This window comes from Galleria mellonella, unplaced genomic scaffold, assembly GCF_026898425.1.
Source record: "Galleria mellonella isolate WM207_F2 unplaced genomic scaffold, CSIRO_AGI_GalMel_v1 utg35, whole genome shotgun sequence".
NCBI classification, from domain to species: Eukaryota; Metazoa; Arthropoda; class Insecta; order Lepidoptera; family Pyralidae; genus Galleria; species Galleria mellonella.
Window position 1 is genome coordinate 2,956,899 of NW_026442082.1, and position 23,938 is coordinate 2,980,836.

The following is a 23,938-nucleotide window of genomic DNA, read 5'->3' on the forward strand; positions in this document are numbered from 1 at the left end:
AGGTTTAAATTGTTGTAATAATTCACGAAAGAATCATGAATTCTGATAGAACATGATCAATTTTTAATTAAATTCCCTACATAATTATAAATTTTCTTTAAAATCCATTCTGCGCTTTTATCTAAAATGGTTATTTCTGGCGTTTCTAGTTTTCATTATCTTACTTGCCAAAATATAACTTTTTGCAGACATACCTTTCTTTTATCAAAATTTTAAATACTTCTTTTAACGATTACTATTAAGGGAGTAGCTTCTTCGCCCATTTCTGTGTTATCCGGTGTGCCCCAAGGATCACATCTTGGCCCTTTATTTTTATAAATGATCTTATTGATAAACTGAAATGCCCCCAGGCTCTATATGCGGATGATTTCAAGATCTTCTATGCCGTTAAAAATATCACTGGCTGTTAATTTTTGCAAACCGACTTATACGTTATACAGAAATGGTGTAGAGAGAACTACGTGTATCTCAATGTATCAAAATGTTTCGTGATCTCATTTATAAATAAAAAGAACAAACTAGTTTACAATTACGATCTTGACGGTCAGTTTATTACTAGGAGGATGATGGTCAGTATATCAGTATATATATATATATATATATATATATATATATATGTAGATGTAGACACTATAATTTGTCCTTTGTTAATTAGACTACATTAGTCTTAGTAACAAAGGACATATTACAGTGGCGTATTTAACAATGTATTTCATATAATTTCAAATAGAATAATTGTATATCACTTTCTAACGATGCGTGAAGTTTCCTACGGTACCGGTAAAGTTATTCTTATAACGGCGCTTAATGAGGCGGTAACAGCAACAAAAAATATTCTCACTATCGTTTGCATTAATGTATTTTACCCAACTGCCGAAAGGAAGGTAATGTTTTTCCATGTATTTGTGTAGAATGACTAGATAATTTTGAAAAAATCAGAAATTGGACAAACAAGCTGACGGCCTATCTGATGGATATTAGTAACTATCACCTATAGACATCAACATATTAAAATATACTGTGTCGCTCATGATTCCCTTAATGCATTGCCATTCGTAAATACTACAGTATTATACCTCTGACCCCATAATTTCATTGCCATGTCCACTCTTCAAACTAAAACATAGGCATGTAAATAACTGTTTCACGACAAAATCACGAATAGGACAGAAATACTCAAACAGATGACTTAAGTCTCTCCTCTGGTAAAACTCACTGAATTTTGTTACAAATGAATATTGGTCCCTTACAATTGTAAAAGACCAATAGTTACAATTATATTATTATTATTAGTAATTATATTACTCGTATTAAAGAGCGTATTCCTTTCTAAAAGGCCGGGAATGCACCAGCAATTCCTCTAATGTTAGGGGTGCCATGGGCGGCGGTAATCACCATCAAGAGCTCGCTTGATGGTAAGTGATTACCTTTTATAAGAATTATTAAGGTTTTATGCTCCTTTGCCTATTATGTTATAAAAAATATAATTTAACAAGCAAAAAATTCTACTGGGTCATCAGTCACTAGAGATTACAGTCTTTACGTTTTCTTATTTTTATGTTTTTTTTTTTTGTTTAAGTGTATTTATTTGAAAAAAAAAAACAGCAATAGCTGTATTTCTTCTCAGCTGAAACTGCATATCAAACTGGGTGGTAGATTTCTTTCCTTGATTTTTTTTTTTATTTATTAATTCGTTATTTCACAATTTAGATTTAACAACAACATTACGATGTGGTTCAATAATTACCTAAACTTAATAAAAATAAATAAACTCTCAGTTTAACTGCCACGTTTTTTAAAATTTAAAATATAATTTTGTAATTCACCTAAGCTTTCACAATATCTTCACTCACTTCAGTGTTTCAGTTAAATTTTAATATATTCAACTTAACACTTTCCCCTTTATGACAAGGCTATTGTTTGCAAAATATAGAGAAGAAGAAAACAAGGGAAAATATTCAATGTATAATTAAATAAGAAATGGAAAGCATTGACAATTACTTAGCATTGTATTGAAGTATGTTTTCGTATTAGTATATTTTGCCGTGAGAGTGACAAGAGGCGACTAAGGTAACTAAATTGTCGAGGGATGGGCGGCAGTATCCCTTTATAAACATCGCCAAAGCTTAACTGCGGTTGCCAACCTGCCTATCAAGCGTGGCAATGACAGGCAAAATCCCCAGTACGGGGAGGCCTATGTTCAACAGTGGGCATTTGTTTTCTTAACATTTGTAAAACAGTTGTACCTAATCTTTATATTACAAACTGTTTCCTGTTATACTTACAGTGGAATCTCGATTATCCGAATCAAATGAAACCAAGGGTATTCGTATAATCGAATATCCGGATAATCGATTTCAAAAGTAAAACAAAATTGAATTAAATTTCTTATTTTTTTTTTTTATTATAAGGTTTTTAATGCGTTATTTAGACAATACGATATAAAAAGATTACGAGCTATAAAGATAATGGATTATATAATACCTATGTACCCTATAAATACACATTATTATTTCTAGATCCGTAATTAGAGCCGTGAACAATGAGTCTGAATAATCGAATATTCGGATTGTTGATGTTCGAATAATCGAGATTCTACTGTAGTTCAAATGTCACATATATTTTATGATAGTCGTCATCATCGTTCCGGTTTTTCCCTTATTTTCGTATCACAATTTACATATTTAATTCACCATAGAATTAGCTATAAAAATGACCCGAGAGAAAATCGTATTGATTGTAAAAAATAATTATTAAAATATGTTTAGAATTAATGACGTACGAGGAATTGCATTGTAAGCGAAAGGACTGTAAGCTGGTATGGAAACACGGTGTCTTTAAAAAGTTAATATAATTATAAAAATATATAAACAAAGAAAAAATAGAAATAGAAGAGAATAAACAAGATTTAATAATTACTTCAAGTCATAAAAAAAAACTTTTTTAATAAAATTTAAAAAAGAAATCAAAAAGGTGCGTTATGCACATACATAAAATAAGATACAGGAAGTCAAATGTATTTTTTCAAACCCAAACCTCTTTTTACGGAAGAAACTGTCAGCACAATCCGATGTCATTATTGCCTTGCCTTTTCCCATTTATATAGGGTCGGCACAGTATATCTTCTCCCACCACAAATCCCTGTCAACTGTCATTTCCGGACTCACTCCCCTTTTATGCATATCATCTTTCACACAATCCATCCTCCTCTTCATCCCTTTACTATATATCTATCCTATAAATCAGCTTCTAGATTAGGAAGGTAAATTCAACAAATATTTTTTTAATTAGCTCTATATTGTGACTTTGCCCGCGTAAATAAGTATATAAAATATCCTACTACTAAATTAGTATATAAAGTACTCGTGTACCAAATCTCATTCAAATGCGTTAAGTAGTTATTGCGTGAAAGAGTATCAAACATCCATCCATTCCATTCCATTCATCCATCTTTACAAACTTTCGCATTTATAACGTTAATAGGATATATTCATCTTTACCGTCTCATAATAAGGGACAGGCTATACTTAATCATTTCACTTACACTCTCCAAAATCCTTACAAAGAATTGCAACACTCACGGACATCAATTATATAGAAAACGGTACAGTAGTTCCATTTTGAATGTCCCCTATTCCATAAAATAGGCCCATTCTTCTTCCTATACAGGAAAAGGCTTAGAGGAAAGGATTTTAGGTAACGCTTGAATAAAAAATTCTGTTCAGTGATTCGAAAAAATCAGACCCACAATGCTAGCTTTGTCACCTGGTTATACTCGTGTAAATTATGATAAAAGTATTTTATAATAAAAATATTTCATATATACTACGTTTTACACGCGATCTCGTCTATATAACCGAGTAATATTAATAGGATTAAAAAGTCGCCTATGTTCTTTTCAATTTCAATGACTACTGACTACTTTACTATATTTCATTTTAATTAATTGAATTGTTAAGATAACGAAAGTAGACAAATAAACTCACTTTAAGATTTTTCATATTAAAGATTATTAAAAATTCTACATTAGGTTTATTTCTAATAAATTCAGCCAACTTGTTGAGTAACGTTCAAAGATATTTTCAAACTTTTACTAGGACTAACTATGCACCATATATTTACCTACATAAATAAAAATAAAAAGGCACCCTATTATTATATTTATTGATTATCTTTATTTATTATAATTATTTATTTTTCTACATTCTTTTCGATAATAGAAAATTATTATTTTTTGATGCAGAATAGCTACCTAGAAATACAAATATCGACATAACAAAATAAATATTTATAGTATTGAATAACTATTTATATCTTTTTTTAAATATCAATATCGAGAGTTATCACAAAAAAAAATCTAGCAAATTTGTATTGTAAAATTTCCAATTTAATAAACTGGTTACATAAACCTATTTTTATTTGAAGTGACGCCTACTTGGTTACGAGCAGAAACGGACAGAATACTTGACAATTTGAAAATAACTTTTTAATTTGTCTGTTGTTGCCATGCTCGATAATTAAATAATAAAAACTTTGGATTTCATAATTTTCGAATTCGAGAAATAATGTCTTTGTTAAGTAGTCAGCAAATAAGAGAAAACTTATTTGAGATGATAATTAAACGTCCATTAAGTTTTCTCAAACAAGTTGAAGACGTTTCAACTAACTTTTGCCACAAACTGTGCTTATTGCTTGTACCAATACTTACTTTTGTACCGTAAAGTCTCAGACCAGTAAATAGTAATTTTATGCATATATCAAAAATGTATATACATCAACCATAGTGATATTGTCTATTCACCACGGTGTTGCCTGCGTACTCAGTATTGTTGCCACTTTCCATTAGGTGGGCCATCAGCTTGTGTGCCATTTAAAACCACATTAAGAGCGTTTACAACTTTTGCTTACCCAAGTATGGCAACACTGCATGCAATTTTCTGTGTTTCTAATTTATATTAAAAAGTACTCTACTAGAGAACTAAAGCAACAATCACAGAATACGTTGCATATAAATTTATTAGTAAAACTTTATACCTACTTTATATTATGCTTCGGAACTTTTTAAATACTTTTTTGCCAATAAAATTTAAATATTCAGGGAGTGAAAATCTTGTGGGAAGATATAATCTGTCTAATATTTAATAAGACTGTCAATAGTATAACATGTCATACATAAAAATCTGTCAATATATTTGATCGATGCGCAATCAGTTAAACATTCTTGTTTTGTACGAACATCTTAAAATTACAATTTCAAAAAAAGTGCTCAGTTAAATGGCTGAATAGATTTCAATAAAATCTGGCACACAAACAATAAACAATCTAGTTTATGGTAACACAATAATTTACCTCAATTTTTCTAGGCAGAACTGCGAATTACATATTTATTTTTATTTAACTTAGAATAACAAAATAGCCTATGGTCCTACTTACAGAACCACTAACCTTAGTTCGCATAAACGTATTAGGAAATAACATAGGCGTCACTATATATCATAGCTATTCACGATTATATAGACGCCAAAAACTTTTCAAACGATTTCAAAATAATAAGTTTTCAATACGGAAGTATTTTTTATGTTTAATATCTTATGACTCCATTATTTATAAAACGATTTGAAATATTCTATTTTTATTGAAAAAAATATACTTTCAAATTAATTTTATTAAATTTTTTGTGCACTATACATTTTTGTATTTTGTGTACGTAAAATTATTAATTCACTCTTGCGCCACCTGCCCACTTCTATTGTTCTCCTTTAACCAAAGGTTATTTGTAAAAAATTAACCTAGCGATAAGACCGCCTTTTGTACCTTTATGCATATATTTTAATCTGTACTTTATACAGATTTATTACTGTATTTCACTTGAATTGTTTATATGTCATTATTTATTTTAATTTTTTGATACAAGAGTTAAATAAATTAATTAATCCTATAAAAGTTACATCAAAATCAGTTTAGTAGTTTAGTTTTCAAATCAAAACAAGTGGATTTGCCATGTTTGTTTTTTTTTTATGGAACACAATTTTACATTGTCATCAAAAGGACATCAACTTGTTTATCATTTTAAATTGAATAAAACAGACTCTTTTTTACGCGGTCGTGTAAAACATTTGTATCTTTAAACCCTCTTTAATGCATCTATTTTCTCGTGGTTTTTCCAGCTGGACACGTAAACAAATACAACCCACTGGTTAACTTAGCTGCCGCTTCGTCATTCGAGTCGTGTCAAGTTGACAAACATTCTGTTTTCTAAAAGTGCATATTATTCCATGTTAACCTTTGTCTGTAAACCTATTATGTACTATGTAGAATAAAAAAGTAGGTAATATTTTGTTTTTCCTCTGTTTAGAAGGTCATTTGCATGTCATTTCATTTTTGTACCATAATTCTATGAAATGGCGTGGCGTAAATCGCTATAGCGTGACATGAATATTATTACAGCATATTCTATGATTTTCATGATTTTGTTCATATCTATAGATGAGGCTTACAACTTCCCATTAGGTAGGCCGTTAATCTTGTTTGACATTTTAAATATCATTAAAAACAACAAATAATATAATGATTATATGAAACTGACAAGTGATCAATTATGCAATTAACTAAAATTTTTAACATATTTTTAATTTATCTTTAAATAATTTAAAAGTTTGCTGCGTGAATATTTAAAAATTAAAATGTGACAGAGTTTAAAAAAATTGGATCCAATAAAGTAAAAGAATTTCACTATTTTTTGTTAATTTATTTGTGAAAAATGTTTCATTTTATATTGTTACTTAAAGCAAAGACATGTCATTTATCAAAATCGATCAAACCATTTAAGCACCTACTTTATACTTGGTGTCAAATCCAGATACAGGTACTTACTTGTACAGACAAACTTATGTATATATAATATAAACGTGTTTTTTTTTTTGGAAAAAGGAAACAGTACAGTTGAATATTGTCCAAAAAAACAACCAAAGGTCAAAAAATGTTAAACTTCGTATATTCCTATACAACTTGACTTGTAAACGCACTCTATTAGTACGGAGGGATTAAAAATGTTTTATTATTTTACAACCCACATTATTATTATTATTATTTTACAATTGGAAAATGTATCCAAAACAATTTATAAAAAGTTAAAATTTTTTATTTCATCTTATATATACCTTCTTATATAGATACATGTGTATATCCAAAACCTTTACCCTCTTTTCTTAAACAATTAGATAAAAAGACGCGAGAAACCACTTAAATAAAACTCCACCTGTCTGTAAACAGTAGAAAGCGGTGACCGCGGGTACGTCGACTTTAACATTTGCATTAATTTACACCTCTATTCACGCGCCATTTCTTTAAATAGCGTAAGTTATGGGCGACACCGCATGTGGTATTTTTATTAAGATAGTGCTGCCCTCTATAAAATCGTACTCATCGAAGATACGCAACGTGATTAAATATCGTGAAATGTCAATTTCAAAAACTCAACTCTTGAAAATTATTAAAATTTATTGCAAAAGTAAGAAAAAATAATTAATCATTTGTCGATATTTTAAATGACATTAGAAGAAAAGAATTCTTAATTCGTTAATTTAAAACTACACAGTTCTAGTCTCTTAAAAAGTAGATTAATATTGGCCTATCAAGGTATAAAGCTTTACTTCAAGTTTTTTTTTCTTATTTTCTTATTGTGGTCCCTATTCCATATTGGTGTATTGTAATTTATTCCATATTGATATATTTTATTTATTCCATATTGGTATATTATCATTTATTTTTTTAGTCGTCTTCTTCAACAATCATCAGTTTTTTTTTTTTTTTGTTTTTTTTATACAACTTAGAATGGCAAACAAGCTGACAGCCCACCTGATGGAAAGTGGTAACCGTCGCCTATAGACATGAGCAGTACCGTGGACATAACAGAGTACTGTTTCGCCCATGATACCCCCATGCGTTGTCATTCCTGAGGACTCAGATGTTATTCCTCTGTACCCTGTAAATTCACTGCCATATCCCACCCTTCATACCGAAATACAGCTGTGCAAACACAACTGCTTCACAGTAGACACACGAATGGGACAGAGGTACCCAAACAAAAGACTTTTGTACAAAGTCTCCCTCTGGTAGATGGAGTGATAACCTATTGTATTCTTACTACATCACCATACTAACAATGATGCTACCTCATAAAACTGAAGCACAAACCTCTACCATAAGAATAAATATTTATTTATTGTTATGCTTCTATTAGATTTTAGTATAATGTTGAGTTAACAATAAGAACAATAGAAAGGGTCACTTTGAGGTAACTTCAAACTTTCCCAATTAGTTATTCCCAAACAGCAATTGTTTGGAACGAATTTTCGAATAATTTGTTATTAGTGTTTTCATAGTAGCCATTTCTTAACTATAAATCGTCTGTGATTTTATGTTTTTTATAATACCTAACTTCTTACTTAGGCGTATAAAACTTGGCAATGATTAATTTATTGTAGCCAAGTAATTGTAATTATTTGTAATGCATTATTTTTAACACATAAAACATAAATCTATTTCTGCATAATAATATACATATATATATATAGATATTTTTATTAGAAACTGTTTTTATATTACAATGGTATCAAACAATTATACGACCCGTCTGATAGTAAAGGATTAAAGCCTATGGACACTTGTATTAATGTGAACGTCACGTGAGCATTGCTAATTATTGATATATAGCTATTATGCTCTTTATGAAAAACATGCTGTAAAATTATTTAGCATTACTTTTGCCCATGACCTTAAACGCGTGGATTTAGAACCAATGCAATATTAGAAACAACCAGATTTTAAATTAAAGATCTATTTCAGGAATAGAATTGTAAAAATGCATTCAGTCTGATTCAGTAAATTTTGCGTGATGTCGATACAAACATTCTACCTACATAGACAAACAGACAAATATCCTTAAAAAATATAATTTTAGCTCCTACTTCTAGTAGTTTGCTCTTGTTAGGACCCCTTTTATAAATAATTCTTAAATATCTCCTATGTACAGATATTGTCTAATTATAATTTTATTATATAGTAAAAATTAAGACTGGAAAACTAAGACAATTTTATATATACGTAATCCGCTTGTTTTTGTTATTTGTACCACAGAAAATAATCATGTAAATAGTAGACAGTGTGGTCACGTGACATTAAGACAATTTCATTTTCAATAAATGAATTTGCTATTAATTCATATATTTATTTGAAATGAAATGAATTTGCTGTTAATTTACTTATTATAGGTCTAAAAATCCTTAGATACCATACTGATAAAACATTACAGCACTATTCTAGCCACTTGTAACTAAATAAAAAAATCCTAATGAACCTCTTGATCTACGTCGAACAACTATTTATTTTTCAACTAGTTTTTTTACACTACTGCGTCCACGTGACCTGAATATGTTGACTGACAAGGCAATTAGTCTAGGTCCTTTTTCATCCTCAATAATACCTACGAGTATATCATATTTCATAATGATTGGTGAAGTAATTAAGGCTCCCAAAGGTGACAAACAAACAAACCCACTTTCATTAGTAAGTAAGGATTTACTCCAAAGTTTTTTCAGTAAGCAAAATAAAGACAGCTACAAATTTTAATACTTTTAAATCGCTAAACCCAATTTTAAATCCTTTTCCTAATAAAGCAATCAGTCCTCCATTGAAATGGAAATCGGAATGGACGCATTTGTCGCATCTTTTTCGATTTCAAAATTAATTCAAAATATATAAATAAGTAACTCATCCTTTCTAAGGTATTAATAATGCACGACTTTATTTTTAAAGGATTTATTTTAAATGTTTTTTTTTTTTATGTTGGTGTATTTCGTTGCACTATCAATTACATTATTATTCCTACCTACAGTCGACTGGTAAATACAACCATTTGGTATTAAGTCCACCATTTACACTGTCTAAGTGTATTAAAATTTAATAAATAAATAATATAAGGTAAAATCAAAATCTTTAGTCGTACGAAAATATAAAAATCTACCCACGCTATAAAATACTCTTAATAATATTAGAACAAAAATTCGTAAAATAAAAATTTAAAAAAAGAATCGTCACAATTTTATTCTCTCGTGCCAATGAAACAGCTGTATGCAGTATTATTTACTTATTTATACTTTTGCATACATTAACACATATCTAAAAAGCGGACTTAGAACCTGATAGCGTTTTTCACCAGTCAACCGTTACGTTAAACAGAGAAAGTAAATGGCGGTGCATTAGTTTAACATAATCAATTTGTAAATGATATAATATAATAATATATTGATAGATAACAATAACGATAGTATTAGTATGAAAAGAACAAAAGTCTAGGAATTTATATAAAAATTATAACAAATACTTGAATTTCAGCTATTTTTATAACTTCAATTCCGTATAAACCGATTGTGAGATCTGTCACTTACACACATTTACAAAACACGCAAACTAGTGTAACTATTTCTTGTCTCGTTTCGTTCTCGCATTGGACGCCTACAATCGATTTTATTTTAATATTAGGCTTTTTACATGTTACCAAATGTTTTTTTTTTTTCAAAATAAATATATAAAAATATCGTTTTGATTTTTTACTATTCATCCCCATTAATAAACACAGTAAAGGGTACACATATATATTTTTTAATTTGATTTAAAAAATCAGGCTTTTAAGGGTTAATTCCGCTGCCTATAACCCTAATAGTAGCGGAATTAAACAAAATAATTCTAATTGAGTGTCCGCTAATTTAATTTAAAAGTGTTTCTGTGATAATTTCCACAACATTGCGATTTTCTTTTTATTACTTCTATTGAAATAGACTTAGGGATTTTTTTTTTCTTTGATCGCCCAACAGACTTTGCTTCGTCCTCAACGTTTCATACTCCACTGGTTAATGCCATTATGTCCCATTAACACAGGCGAATAAACAATTCTATCTTCATTTATAACAAAAAATCTTTTTCGTGAATTTTTGTACAAAATATTTCTTTCACTTTAAAAAAAAATATTCAATATGATTTTTAAAACTTAAGTTCATATTTTCACGATGTTTATATATCATCATTATCATCATTATATCAGTCATTAACTGTCCACTGCTGAACATAAGCCTTCCCCAAAAGGGCAGTTTTGCCAGTAGTTGCCACGCTTGGCAGGCGGGTTGACAACAGCAGTTAGGCTTTTAGAGGTATTCTAAGAGGGACGTTGCTATCCATCCCTCGCCCTCCCTTAGTCGCCTCTTACAATACCCACGTGAAAAGAAGGGATGCTTTCCATAAGCTTTATTCTGTTATATATACTTGTATGTATATATATATATATACTTACTATGTTTGTCATTTCTGACAATTTGTCGTTATCCAGAAATCTTCCCCTGATTGAGTATAGTGCTTTAGGTTGCTACCTAAAGGCGTCTCGCCTCGTACTACGAGCTACAGCCTGCAGTCAGAGAAAATTGTCGGTATATTGAACTCAATTTTGATGCATGGATTTAAATATGAAACGCTAAAATTAAATAGAGGGAGACTATGTACAAAAGTCTTTTGCTTAGTCACCTCTGTCTCATTCGTGTTTCAACCGTGAAGCAGTTGTGTTTGTATGGCTGTGTTTCGGTTTAAAGGGTGGGATATGGCAGTGAATTTACAAGGTACAAAGGAATAACACCTGAGTCCTCAGGAATAGCAACGCATGGGGAGTATCATTGGCGAAACAGTATACTCTGTTATGTCCGTGATACTGCTCATGTCTATAGGCGACGGTTAACACTTTCCATCAGGTGGGCCGTCAGCTTGTTTACCATTCTAAGTTGCATAAAAAATATATTCACGCGTTGGGAGAATCCAATAATGACAAAATGACAATTGATATACATTTTTAATAGTAATAAAAAATATTTTAAAATTTTTTATGCCAGTAATACATTTTTCTGAAATTTCCAATAGTCGGAAATTATTATAGTTATATATAAATGTCCATTATAAGTCGATTCATCTCATCTCAATCTTCTTATTTTGTTGTATAGATAGAAAAGATCGTAAATAAAATATTAGGCAATGTATACATATCAAGTTGAGTGCTTAAGATCGTAACATGACGGTCATAAATGTCCAGCAACAAAATGACGTCTGGATCGTTATGTGTTCTTTTATTAATGTGTCTAGTCAATCGATTTCTATCTTGAACTGTCCAAATCATGGGTCGTAAAATATTATTATCCAGCTTAGTGTAATAATGCCCTTAGCAGACGAGAGGCACGCAGCCTGCAAATAAATAGACATGTTTCATACTGGGCCCAGTTATTGTACAGTAACTCAAAGGTTTGAATAAAAAATGGAATATTGTAAAAATGAAACAAATATGTAAAAAGTAAAAAGTATATTTTTGTTAACACTAATACATGCCTAGAAAATGGCGGACCGACATAAACGTGGCGGGAAAACCGTGCATATTAATACAACGCAACGGTCACTATACTACCCTGCAAATTTTTATATTCATCACGCGGTAGAGACGCCCTCTGTGTGACACTATACTACCACGGAGATTGTCTTATTGTTTCTTTGTACATTTTATTATAATATATCTATTTAAGTAAAATTAAAAACGATATTAAATACTGTAACTGCACCAACCGGAGTATTTATTAATGTTGATCAAACACTTTAATTAAATTGTTTGTTTGGCACATAAATGTTTTCGTTTATTCCTTATTGTTCTTATTTAAATTACGTGCCATATAAATGTAATAACCAGAGGGAGACTTTGTACAAATGTCGATTGCTTGGGTACCTCTGTCCCATTTGTGTTTCAACCGTAAAGCAGTTGTGTTTGCATGGCTGTGTTTCGGTTTGAAGGGTGGGATATGGCGTGAATTTACAGGGTACAGAGAAATAACACCTGAGTCCTCAGGAATGGCAACGTATGGGGGGTATCATGGGCGAAACAGTATACTCTGTTATGTCCATGGTACTGCTCGTGTCTATAGGCGACGGTTATCACTTTCCATCAGGTGGGCTGTTTTTGCCATTCTAAGTCGTATAAAAAAAAGTATTATTCAAATCAGGAATTCATTTAAAATATATAAATCGTTACATAAGCTGTCATTCAATGATATCGTTAAAATGTTTAATTTAAATAAATTGCATGATATTGAGAGAGTATGAGTTTCTAAACGAAAATAGCACAATAAAAAATATTACGTGTTTGGCTGTTATTTAGCGATCTTTGTACGTAATTTTTACAATCAATGTAACACCAATTTGACTTTATATTCATCATCAACATATCGGTCATTGACTGCCCACTGCTGAACATAGGCTTCCCCTTATTAGGAGATTTTGCCAATAGTTGCCATGTCTAGTAGGCGAATTGACAACCACAGTTAGGCTTTGGTGGTGATATCTTAAGAGGAACCCTGCTGTCCATAACTTGACCTTAATGGTCCCTTAATTCTTAATGGTCCCTTAGTCGCCTCTTCGATACCAACAGGAAAGGAAGCGGTGGCTCATTCTACGCCGAGACTAAACGACATGACTTTGTATTTGTAAATGTTTAATTTTAATATATGTAAAAGAAAATAGAACAATATTATTTGAAAAAAAAAATTATGTAATAAACTTTTGTAAAAATCAACCTGAGTCCAATCATAATAGTCGTATATTTTTACCTTTGTCTCATTTGCCTAGAATTTTATATAAAGTTGTTAGTCACAGCGTACAGTTCCACAGTTTTTTTTTTTTTTTTGTGCAACTTAGTATGACAAACAAGCTGACAGCCTGATGGAAAATGGTAACCGCCGCCTATATCTATGAACAGTAATATGGACATAACAGAATATACTGTTTCGCCCATGATACCCCCCATTCTTTACCATTCCTGAAGACTCAGATATTATTCCTCTGTACCCTGTAAATTCACTACCATATCCCACCCTTTTAACCGAAACACAGCCAAGCAAACACAACTGCTTCACAGTAGAAAAACAAATGGGACAGAGGTACCCAAACAAACGACTTTTGTATAATCTTCCTCTGGTACAGTTTTTATAAATGCAAATTTTGTCAGCTAATAAAATGTCCACCCTTAGCGCAGGTCTTTAGAGTGATCTGATTGTCTACGAGCAAGTGTATTGTTATTGGTTTTACTCGACTGTACTAGAATATGGATTTTTAAGTGCATATCTTCTTAGTTGCATCCCGCAACTACGCCTGCGTTAATATGGAAATTTAATATCCTAAAATGTTAATCTACCTTTAATTGTGTACCAAAATTTATTTAAGTAGCAGACATTCAAATATCTTTAAAAACTTTCACATTTATAATTTATTTCTCAAACTAGTATTAAAGCATTCACTTAAATGAAATTTTTCTATACCACAAAGGTAGCAAAAAAGCATACAGCCCGTCTGATACATGGTAAACGGTCACTATGGACGCCAGCAACACTAGGGGTGTCACGTGTGCGTTACCGACCCTGAAGAAAAGTTAATATACTCTTTTTGAAGAAAGATTTAAATTAACTTGACACTAATTGTCTGAAAGAATAAGACCCCTCTTAAACCATCTCTAAAGCTTAACTGTGGTTGCCAATCCGCCTGCCAAGCGTGGCAACTACTGACAAAAGGGGAGGATTATGTTCAACAAACTTACTTTAGTTATTATTATATTTTTAGGGAAATTCTTTATCATCATATCAGCCTTTAACATTTATACACAGATTTTGAAGATGTTTTAAAAGGGATGCTGCTAACCATCCCTCGCCCTCCCTTAGTCGTCTTACAACACCCACGAAAAAGAAAGGGTTGGACTATTCTATGCTGTGACCCCACGGCATAATAGGGCAATGCATATTTTCCTATTAAATATTGTAAATGTGATCATGTTGTAACTTTTATTAATAATAAATATAATATTTAAGACATACAGTTATTTATCGGAAGCGAAACCGCAAATTTGATACAAGTAAAAACAATTCCTAAGCCGCAGAACAAAGTTATTAACGAAACCCGTAACAAACAAGGGATCACTCAATCGAAAAAGCTTTTAACAAAAAGTTTTCTAACTCAATTTAACAACAAAAAGATCACAGTGTTTTGCAACGGCTTTTTGGCATATAGTTTTTTTTATTCGCAAATGGCAACATGTGTGTACCACGGGCGGCGCAGTATATTCTGTTATGTATACGGTGCTATTCATGACTTTTGATTGTTTTTTTTTCTTGGATGATAACAGAATGATAAACTCGCCTGCGCTAACGGTATACGCTGGTAAAGCACCAGTAAGAAATGATAGGTGAGAATGAAAAAGCAGGTTGGTTACTCATCGTGATGAATGCACCTGAAATTCAGCACGATAGTTTTTAGGGGAAACCAGGGGGTCATAGGCATTACGAACAATCCATCCTCCCCCCCCCCCCTTGTATATTGACTGTTACCATTTTCAATCAGGTGGCCCGTTAGCTAGTTTGCTATTCTCAGTTGCATAAAGAACACAAGAAATGTTTTTTTTTGCTCCACACATTAAAATAGCTTCAACCATTACAAAAACTAATATGAGACAAAATGGTACTAAAACCTATCAGTGCAAGAAGATTTATCAAAATTAGTTTAGACTTAATGACATAGTCATGAAATAAAAATAATATAAACTCTTTATTGCACACACGAGATATATATACAAAGAGTATTTATACAGAACGTGTATGTAATCACCATTTATCTGTCCTTATTCCAGTTATTTTGGGTCGGCATAATATGATTTTATTAATATTACACAAGTTTTGGCTTTATGACCGGCCGCCTGCCTGACATCAACTCTCCTTAGGAATATATGTGTTTGTTGGTGGTATCCGCCACCTGCGGCATGAAGGAAAGGGTTAAAGAAAACAGAGGGGGACGTTGGGAGTACATAAATAAAGTTAGTAAAAAAAGAATGAAGTATTGGGAAAAAGAGAAAAAGGGACGCTGCAGTTGCGAAGGGGATAATGGTTAGAAACTACAGCGGTGCGGAAGGCCGGGGTCGAATACCCGTGTGCTAACTCTGAACTGAATCGGAACTGGACAGATCATTAGAAATGAACATCCCTAATTATGTAGCATACCCCAAAAAAAAAAATAGAACCAGACAAATCATTAGAAATCAACATCCTTGGACGTCCGGATTTTGATTTTTCCAGCGTTGAACCGGTCTCTTCAAACTTTTTGACCCATTTATCAATGAGTTTAGGGCTTGGCGCATCATTTATATATCGAATATTGCAAAATTTTTTACGCGCTACAGTCGCTGAATTACTGTTTTTGTAAAACTCGCGAACGCACAACGCACGGTCCGCTCCCGAGAAATGCTCCATAGCGACTAAATTCCCAGAAGCTAGGCTACCGAAAGACATACCCCCCGCGCCCCACAGAATAGTTGCGTTCACGCAATGACCAAAGCAAATGTCACCTTTCTTTTGAGATACCCAGTATATACCATATGACCGTGTGGTCCAGGCATAGAATAAGCCACCCGTTCTCGTTCCATTCCCGTGGGTGTCGTAAAAGTCGACTAAAGTACGGCGAGGAATGGGCAGCAGCGTCCCTCTTAAAACATCTCTAAAGCCTGACTGCGGTTGCCAATCCACCTGCCAAACGTGGCAATTACTAGCAAAACCCTCCAAAGATAAGGTTTCTGTTTAACAGTGGACGGTTAACAAATTGAAAATCTACATGTCTACCTCTAAAATTGGACTAAAATAAAATATACGTCAAAATAAAACCTATTTGTAGGATTCACTGGGTTTACTTAAATCAATCACATAAATGAGATTTCCAATAGGCAGTGATTAATCTAATTTTGAAGCTAGTAGCCAGATTATTAATGGGCAGGTTTAATTGTAACCTTACTAATATAATGCCTTATTTAATTCCCTCATCTTGTCTATTTCTGGGCTCTTAGGTAAAATAAACTAATAAATATAAATATTTTTTTTTGTATAATAGTCAATATGTAATAAAGGCAAGAATTACTCCACTGATTTTAAAATATCTTTCACTTATAGAAAGGTTCATTATCAGTTATTAAAATGGACTATATTTTATTTAAAAAGACCATGCTAAACTAAGACGATTTGCTAGTATAAAATGAAGTATTTTACATGCCAGCAATATTAATAATAAAAAAATGAATGGAAATAATATAATGTTATCAATTACAAACTGAAAAGAAACCATAATTATATTATTTATTTCTGTTTCTGTCTAGTTTTAAAATGATTTTGACTATGATAAAAAACGTCTGCATCATATATATATATATATATATATATATATATATATATATATATATATATATATATATATATATATATATATATATATATATATATATATATATATATATATATATATATATGACCGAAGGATGGCCAGCAGCATTCCTCTTAAAACATTTTTTTTTATACAACTTAGAATGGCAAACAAGCTGACAGCCCACCTGATGGAAAGTGGTAACTGTCGCCTATAGACATGAGCAGTACCATAACAGAGTATACTGTTTCGCCCATGATATCCCCATGTGTTGCCATTCTTGAGCACTCAGTTGTTATTCACGCCATACCCCACCCTTCAAACCGAAACACAGCAATGCAAACACAACGGTTGAAACACAAATGGGACAGAGGTATCCAAGCAAACGACTTTTGTACAAAGTCTCCTTCTAGTAGACCTCAAGTTGAACTTTTGTAATTGTACGTATTTAAAATTTCAAACTGCGCTCCTGTAAAATCCGTTTTTTAATATACGGGATTTTACTCAGGTACCGACAGAATTAACTTTCCTTATTACTTTAACAAGCTTAGAACAGTCAAATATCTCATTAACAATTAAAAATTTTAAACGAATGCGTATTAATCACGTTCCTTATATATTTTTTATACCACAAAGGTGACGAATAAACGTACAGCCTGTCTGATGGCAAACGGTCACTGTAGGCTATGGACGCTTGCTATTCTAGGGGTGTCACGTGCGCATTGCCGACCCTGAAGAAACCTTAATACACCCTTTTTGAAGAACCCCACACATACCCCATATAACCCCATATAGTCTCTAGGGAAAACCTCAAAAGTGAGCTCATTCCACAGTCTATGCATTTGCATGGGAAAATTCCATTCAAACCGCACTGTACATGACCGTTTACGTTCAAGCGTGTGAGTATGAATTCCCTGTCGATGGCGAGCGATGCCACCTTTCAAACACAACTGCTTTTCGGTTGAAACACAAATGGGACAGAGGTACCCAAGCAATCGACTTTTGTACAAAGTCTCCCTCTGGTAGTAGTAAATAGTAGGTTTATTTCTGTATACGAAATTTCATGACGATCGATCAACCAATTAAAACGTTAAGAAGCAACAAACAAACGCACTTTCACATTTATATTATTAGTAACAATTTCGTTTATTGTTTTCCGCCATTTAAACTTTCACATTTAATTGAGGATAAAATAAAAATGTTTAACATCCTTTTAAGAGACTTCGACCATTGTGATTGAACATTTTTCACAAAGCATAATCTGTTGGGGAAACGATAAAGTATTTGGAAACTTATTTTACAGTCTTTTTGTGATCACACCCACTTGACGTGCAATAGGAAACTTTGGAAAAGTTTCCGTAATGAAAAAATTTTAATGAGCATTATAAGAAAAAATAAAGACTAACTTTTACTCGCGACTTTGTTCATGACCAGGATATGTTGATTTACCGTTTTACATGACTATAAATAAAATATAAATATACTTATTTATTTATTTATGCCTATCTCCTCCTTACTTCCAAATAATATATATATTCTTTATTGCACTTAAACAATATATGCGACGATTAGTTTAACAATTTGTTAGCAAGGGAGGACTTATCTCTGAAAGAGATCTCTTCCAGCCAACCCAGTGTAGTTAGAGAGAAAATAATTTAATTTGGGTAATCCAGTGCAGGAAAGGTACCAGTGAAAATAATGTAAATACAGCAAACACTAAATGTATATAAAATTTCTTGATGATTAATTGGGCTGTTAGAGTGTAACAAACAAATAAATTTATTTTCGCATTTATTATTAAGAATCTTTAATAATATTAGAAATGTGAATGTGAGTTTATTTATTGCATTATAGCTGCTTAACGACTTGACCAATCATAATAAAATTTGGTATACACATACTGTATGGAATGGAGAAGAATATGGGCTACTTTTTATCCCAGCATTTGAAGATATCTCAGTCATACAGACGAAGACGCGAATAAAAGCTAGTATGTTTATATTTAGTAAATATTTCGATATAAAGGTTATTATTTACAAGAAATGATCGTACCCCGGAGCGTATTATCTCTAGAATTAATACTGTTTTATGTTATACAAAACAGTAATAATTAATTTATCCGAGGTAGCAAGGATCAAAAGAGATCGATTTTCGATTACGAATAATCGAAATAATCATATTATATTCAGAATACGTATTTAATAATTTTGCGATTGATTTCGTAAACAAAGGAAATATTTCATTACCTTATGTACATTATGTTTCGGTTGTATTTAGCGACTTTGTTTCGCATGAATTAAAATAAAATATATTGATGTATCTATATAGTAAATTTAATTCAAATTATTATTCTGTTATTTAACCATGATTGATTTAAATCCTAAAATAATAGCGAAATATCATTCAAATTTAAAAAAATTCAATTTGAATCCGATATGAGCTAATGCAACTATATATATGGGGAGTAAGGGATTGTTAGTAATGGGGTCTAATAGCCCCATTACTAGCAATATACCCTCTCAGGTCGACCTCCATACGGTTCCCCCTGGAAACCATCATGTTTAACTATTGTCGAATTCATCATGGTGGACCAACTGACTTGTATTCATTCTCACCTATCATCTTGCACTGGTGCCTCGCCGGTGTATACCGATAACGCGGGCGGGGTTACTATTCCATTGTCATCCATTAAAAAAAGATACGAATACATAGGATATATTTCATCCTATTTTATGAAGAGAAATACATATAAAAAATCAAATATCATAATATTCCTAACCAATTTTAACTTTTCATGCATATTTTCCATTTTATCCTCTGTTTATAGCCCATTAAACCTCTGATGGGAAGTCAAACGGAGAGTGGTATCGATTTACTGTGAAAGTATTATCGTAAAAGTTAAAAGTCTAACAATGCATTGTTCACACGTGTATAACTGGGTTAAATTTCTAATTAAAACACGTCTACCTTCACGTATTACATTGTATCAAAAATAACAGCTTGTTTGTAATTAAAATTTGCATTAAATAATATCATAATTAAACAATCAATTAAATAATATCAATTAAATTATATACGACCCCTTACCTTTTATGGTTTCGAATGTGTATTAATTTTATTGTCGTCGTCGTTTGTCGTCCTCCGTGGCGCAGCGGTCAACACGCCTGCCTGCGACGTGGAGGTCCAGGGTTCGATCCCCGGCCAGGTCATGATGGAAAAACGTAAAAATCTATATATGTATCTATTATAAATATAGTATCGTTGAGTTAGTATCCCATAACACAAGTCTTGAACTTACTTTGGGGCTAGCTCAATCTGTGTGATTTGTCCGTATATATTTATATTTATTTACATTATATATTATAATACAATTATGAAATCCGTACAGTTTTACATTCACAGTTAGGTAAATTAAATATTAAATAATAAAGTATTTAAAACAAATATGTAATCGATGTCTGTTATACATACTTCATTATGTATTATTGATTGATTGATATATTTACGGAACTGTTGCTTTTTCACTGTTTCGCGACCTTCCGCGACCCCCTTATAGAAGCTCAGGATGATGTTGATTTCCCATGTTACTATCACGTTATCAACAAACACTGACATGTTATATAAATACTGACATTTTTTTAACATCTTAACAACAACAGAACTTAGAAAACTGAAGGCCCACCTGATGGAATACGGTAACCGTCACATATAGGCATGAACAGTACCAATGGATATAACAGAGTATACTGTTCCACCCATGATACTCCAATGCGTTGCTGTTCCTGAGCACTCTGGTGTTATTCCTCTGTACCTCGTATATTCACTGCCATGTCCCACCCTTCAAACCGAAACACAGCCGTGCAAACAACTACTTCACGGTAGAAACACGAATGGGACCGAGGTGCACAAACAAACGACTTTTATACAAGGTCTCCCTCTAGTAAATCAAACAAACATAAAAATAAATCATACTCAGCCATGAGGAAAATTGGGGTTGACCTAATATGTCTTATCTAATTAATGTCTTCTTCCACAAGAGACACTATTAACTTAATACCATGCTTTTTATAGCCCTAAACAGGCACTTTCTCAGAAAAGTCATGTTAATCAGCATCGTATTAAATGCGTTTTAGTTCATTTCTTCCAAAATTATACACAATGGGTCATTACATACATTTTAAAAGCAAATTCTACAAAATTGTTCATTACAAACAAGCAAACGACAGTATGTACAAATATAAAAAAAATTGAAATTACCAGTGTTGCCCAAATTGTGACAAATATTACATTCTGTTGTAAATTATTAAAAACTAATAAAATTATTTCTTTGTTACAGGATTTCCAGACATTTACTGTAGCAGACAATTCCTTGAAGGGCATTCAATCAACATTCGGTGATGAAGTTTGTAATAATATCATTTGATGATGGATCTGATAAAAGAAATAAGAACACTAAAAACGTCTAGTAGACGATGCGAATGGAGGTTTGCGGACAGAGGCCTCCTAGTCATACTGTACATAATATTATTTTCAATACAGGCCAACTGTCAAAATACAGAGCCCAGTCAAAATGAAACTATAACCAAAAGAGTTGTAAATGTAGGTATAGAAGTAGATTCTAATCATTGCCATAGCTGTCAAACTAATAGTAACAAATTTGATTATGATAACAGAACTAAAGACAATACTAAGCCTACAGAGGCAGAACATTTTGTAGATAATGTTATTATTACTTTAGGTACTTTTACAAAAAGATATTTACTTGTTAATACGACTGAAAGCGAACTTGAAAATGAAGTAGAAAATATAGTTGACAGTGTACTAGGCAATGATCGTTACGAAATAATTGAAGGTGTTGAAATAAAGCCAATCGACAAAGAAGAGAAGAGTCAATTACAAAAGAAAAATGATGTTACTTCAGAAGGCAGAGCTCTTTTTAGTAAATATACATATGAATACAGAATACTGCAAAAATTAAAAAATTTCGTAGAAAATCATGTTTTGTCGATAAATTTACCGAAAGCAGCGAAATATATAGGTTTTAGATGTAAGTATAAATGTTCTACTTCTCTTTAGATTACGTTTAGTTATAGGTCCATGGGCCCCCAATGCATTTACATTAATAAGGCTTAAGTCCAAGGGTCCTGTCATGTAATGACCTGAGTATTGAAGCGTTCCTCGCTCGACGTAAAAGCTTAAATACACTGGGTGATAACGTTTTCCGTATTATGTGAACACTTTCTCATAGTCAAATTTTTTTTACATTTTATTATATTTTTTGTATCTATAATAACTTTACTACTGTAATCTTTTGGAAGAAGCAATAAAGAATATTTATCTATCTATATTTTAAGAAATTATGAAGTCTGTTATATTAGAAAGTCTAAGACTATTTGTTGACTATTTGTCTATTTTTGTCTTAATAACATTTTATATCAAAATCAATGTTTTACAATATTAATTTGTACTTTTATTTATCTTGTTTTATTTTTTCTACGGTAAGGACATTTTTGTAGGAAGTTGACATAAGTACTTACTTGAAATGGAAATGCTAATAGCGTTGAAGAGTAATCCTAATTAAAATCCGTTTAAACGGGGCAAAGAAATAAAACAAATAGTAAAAGTTGACTTTAACAAATGAGTTTTTAGGACCTTTTATTCACAATCGGTGTTTTTAACTTACAGCGTTTGGGCTGAACAAATTTTTTGTGCCTCTACTAATTGGGGGACAAGTTTTGATCAAGTCTATTTTATTCGCAATGTTCCTGCCAAGCATCTTGGGAAGTTTTGGCAAAATTCTCGGCAAAGGTAAGCAAAATTAAAAGTCTTTAGCTTCATTGAAGGTGTCAACTTTGCTTTCACGTTACTGTAACTTATAATTAAAAGTAATTTCTCACAGCTTGAGAGAGAAAATCCTTCCAAAGTCTGTACTTAAACAGTCTGGCGCTTAGTTTTTGGAATGTTTACGTTTTCACACTGAGTGTCTTCTGAAATTAACTGTTGATAATGAAATATAGTAATATAGAGTAAAAAGCAAAAGTTACCTTTGATGTATGAAATTAGTATTGAAATTTTAGATGTAAGTAATATATATGTAAATATTACATTTTCTGTGCTTGTGAAATTTTCCATCCAGGTGATTAATGCCTCGATAGATGCAGCGACACCAACTAGGTTATATAAAAATCTATGGAAGTAATACAAGTACTCGTAAATGTATTATTCCAAACTCCACGAAGCGTCAATACAGTACTCCACTATAATACCATACCTAGTAATTTTAACACATTTCTTTCAATCGAATTATTCATGTAAATATATACTAAAGCTTGATGGTAGAAAAACAAGTAAAACAGAAGTATCCATTCAAATTATTTCGTGCAAAATCTCTGTAGAATCTACATTTGATCAAATTAATTTTCAGGTATTTCTCAACTGTCGGCTACATCCAGTCAAGCCAGCTACCCACCTGCTAATACTGATGACCAAATCGGTTACAATAATGACAACAAAGATTTTATGGGTTACGAGACGAACCCTGCTGGATCCTATGCTTATCCCCAAGATGGAAATGGCTTCTACAACACTGATCCCAACGACAATGATTTATCTAATATCGACATGTCCAGGTAAA

General features: G+C 31.8%; 1 protein-coding gene across 1 annotated transcript in view; it reads left to right on the forward strand.

The window, feature by feature from the left end:
• Window positions 1-23,938, forward strand: part of LOC113514410 (uncharacterized) — an 81,321-nt gene that overhangs the window by 35,083 nt on the left and 22,300 nt on the right. Inside the window, exons 2-4 of the mRNA XM_026898494.3 lie at window positions 21,641-22,351; window positions 22,990-23,112; window positions 23,729-23,933. Of these exons, the coding sequence (XP_026754295.2) occupies window positions 21,727-22,351; window positions 22,990-23,112; window positions 23,729-23,933 (953 nt within the window). The 5' untranslated portion in view covers window positions 21,641-21,726. The remainder of the gene's footprint in view (window positions 1-21,640; window positions 22,352-22,989; window positions 23,113-23,728; window positions 23,934-23,938) is intronic.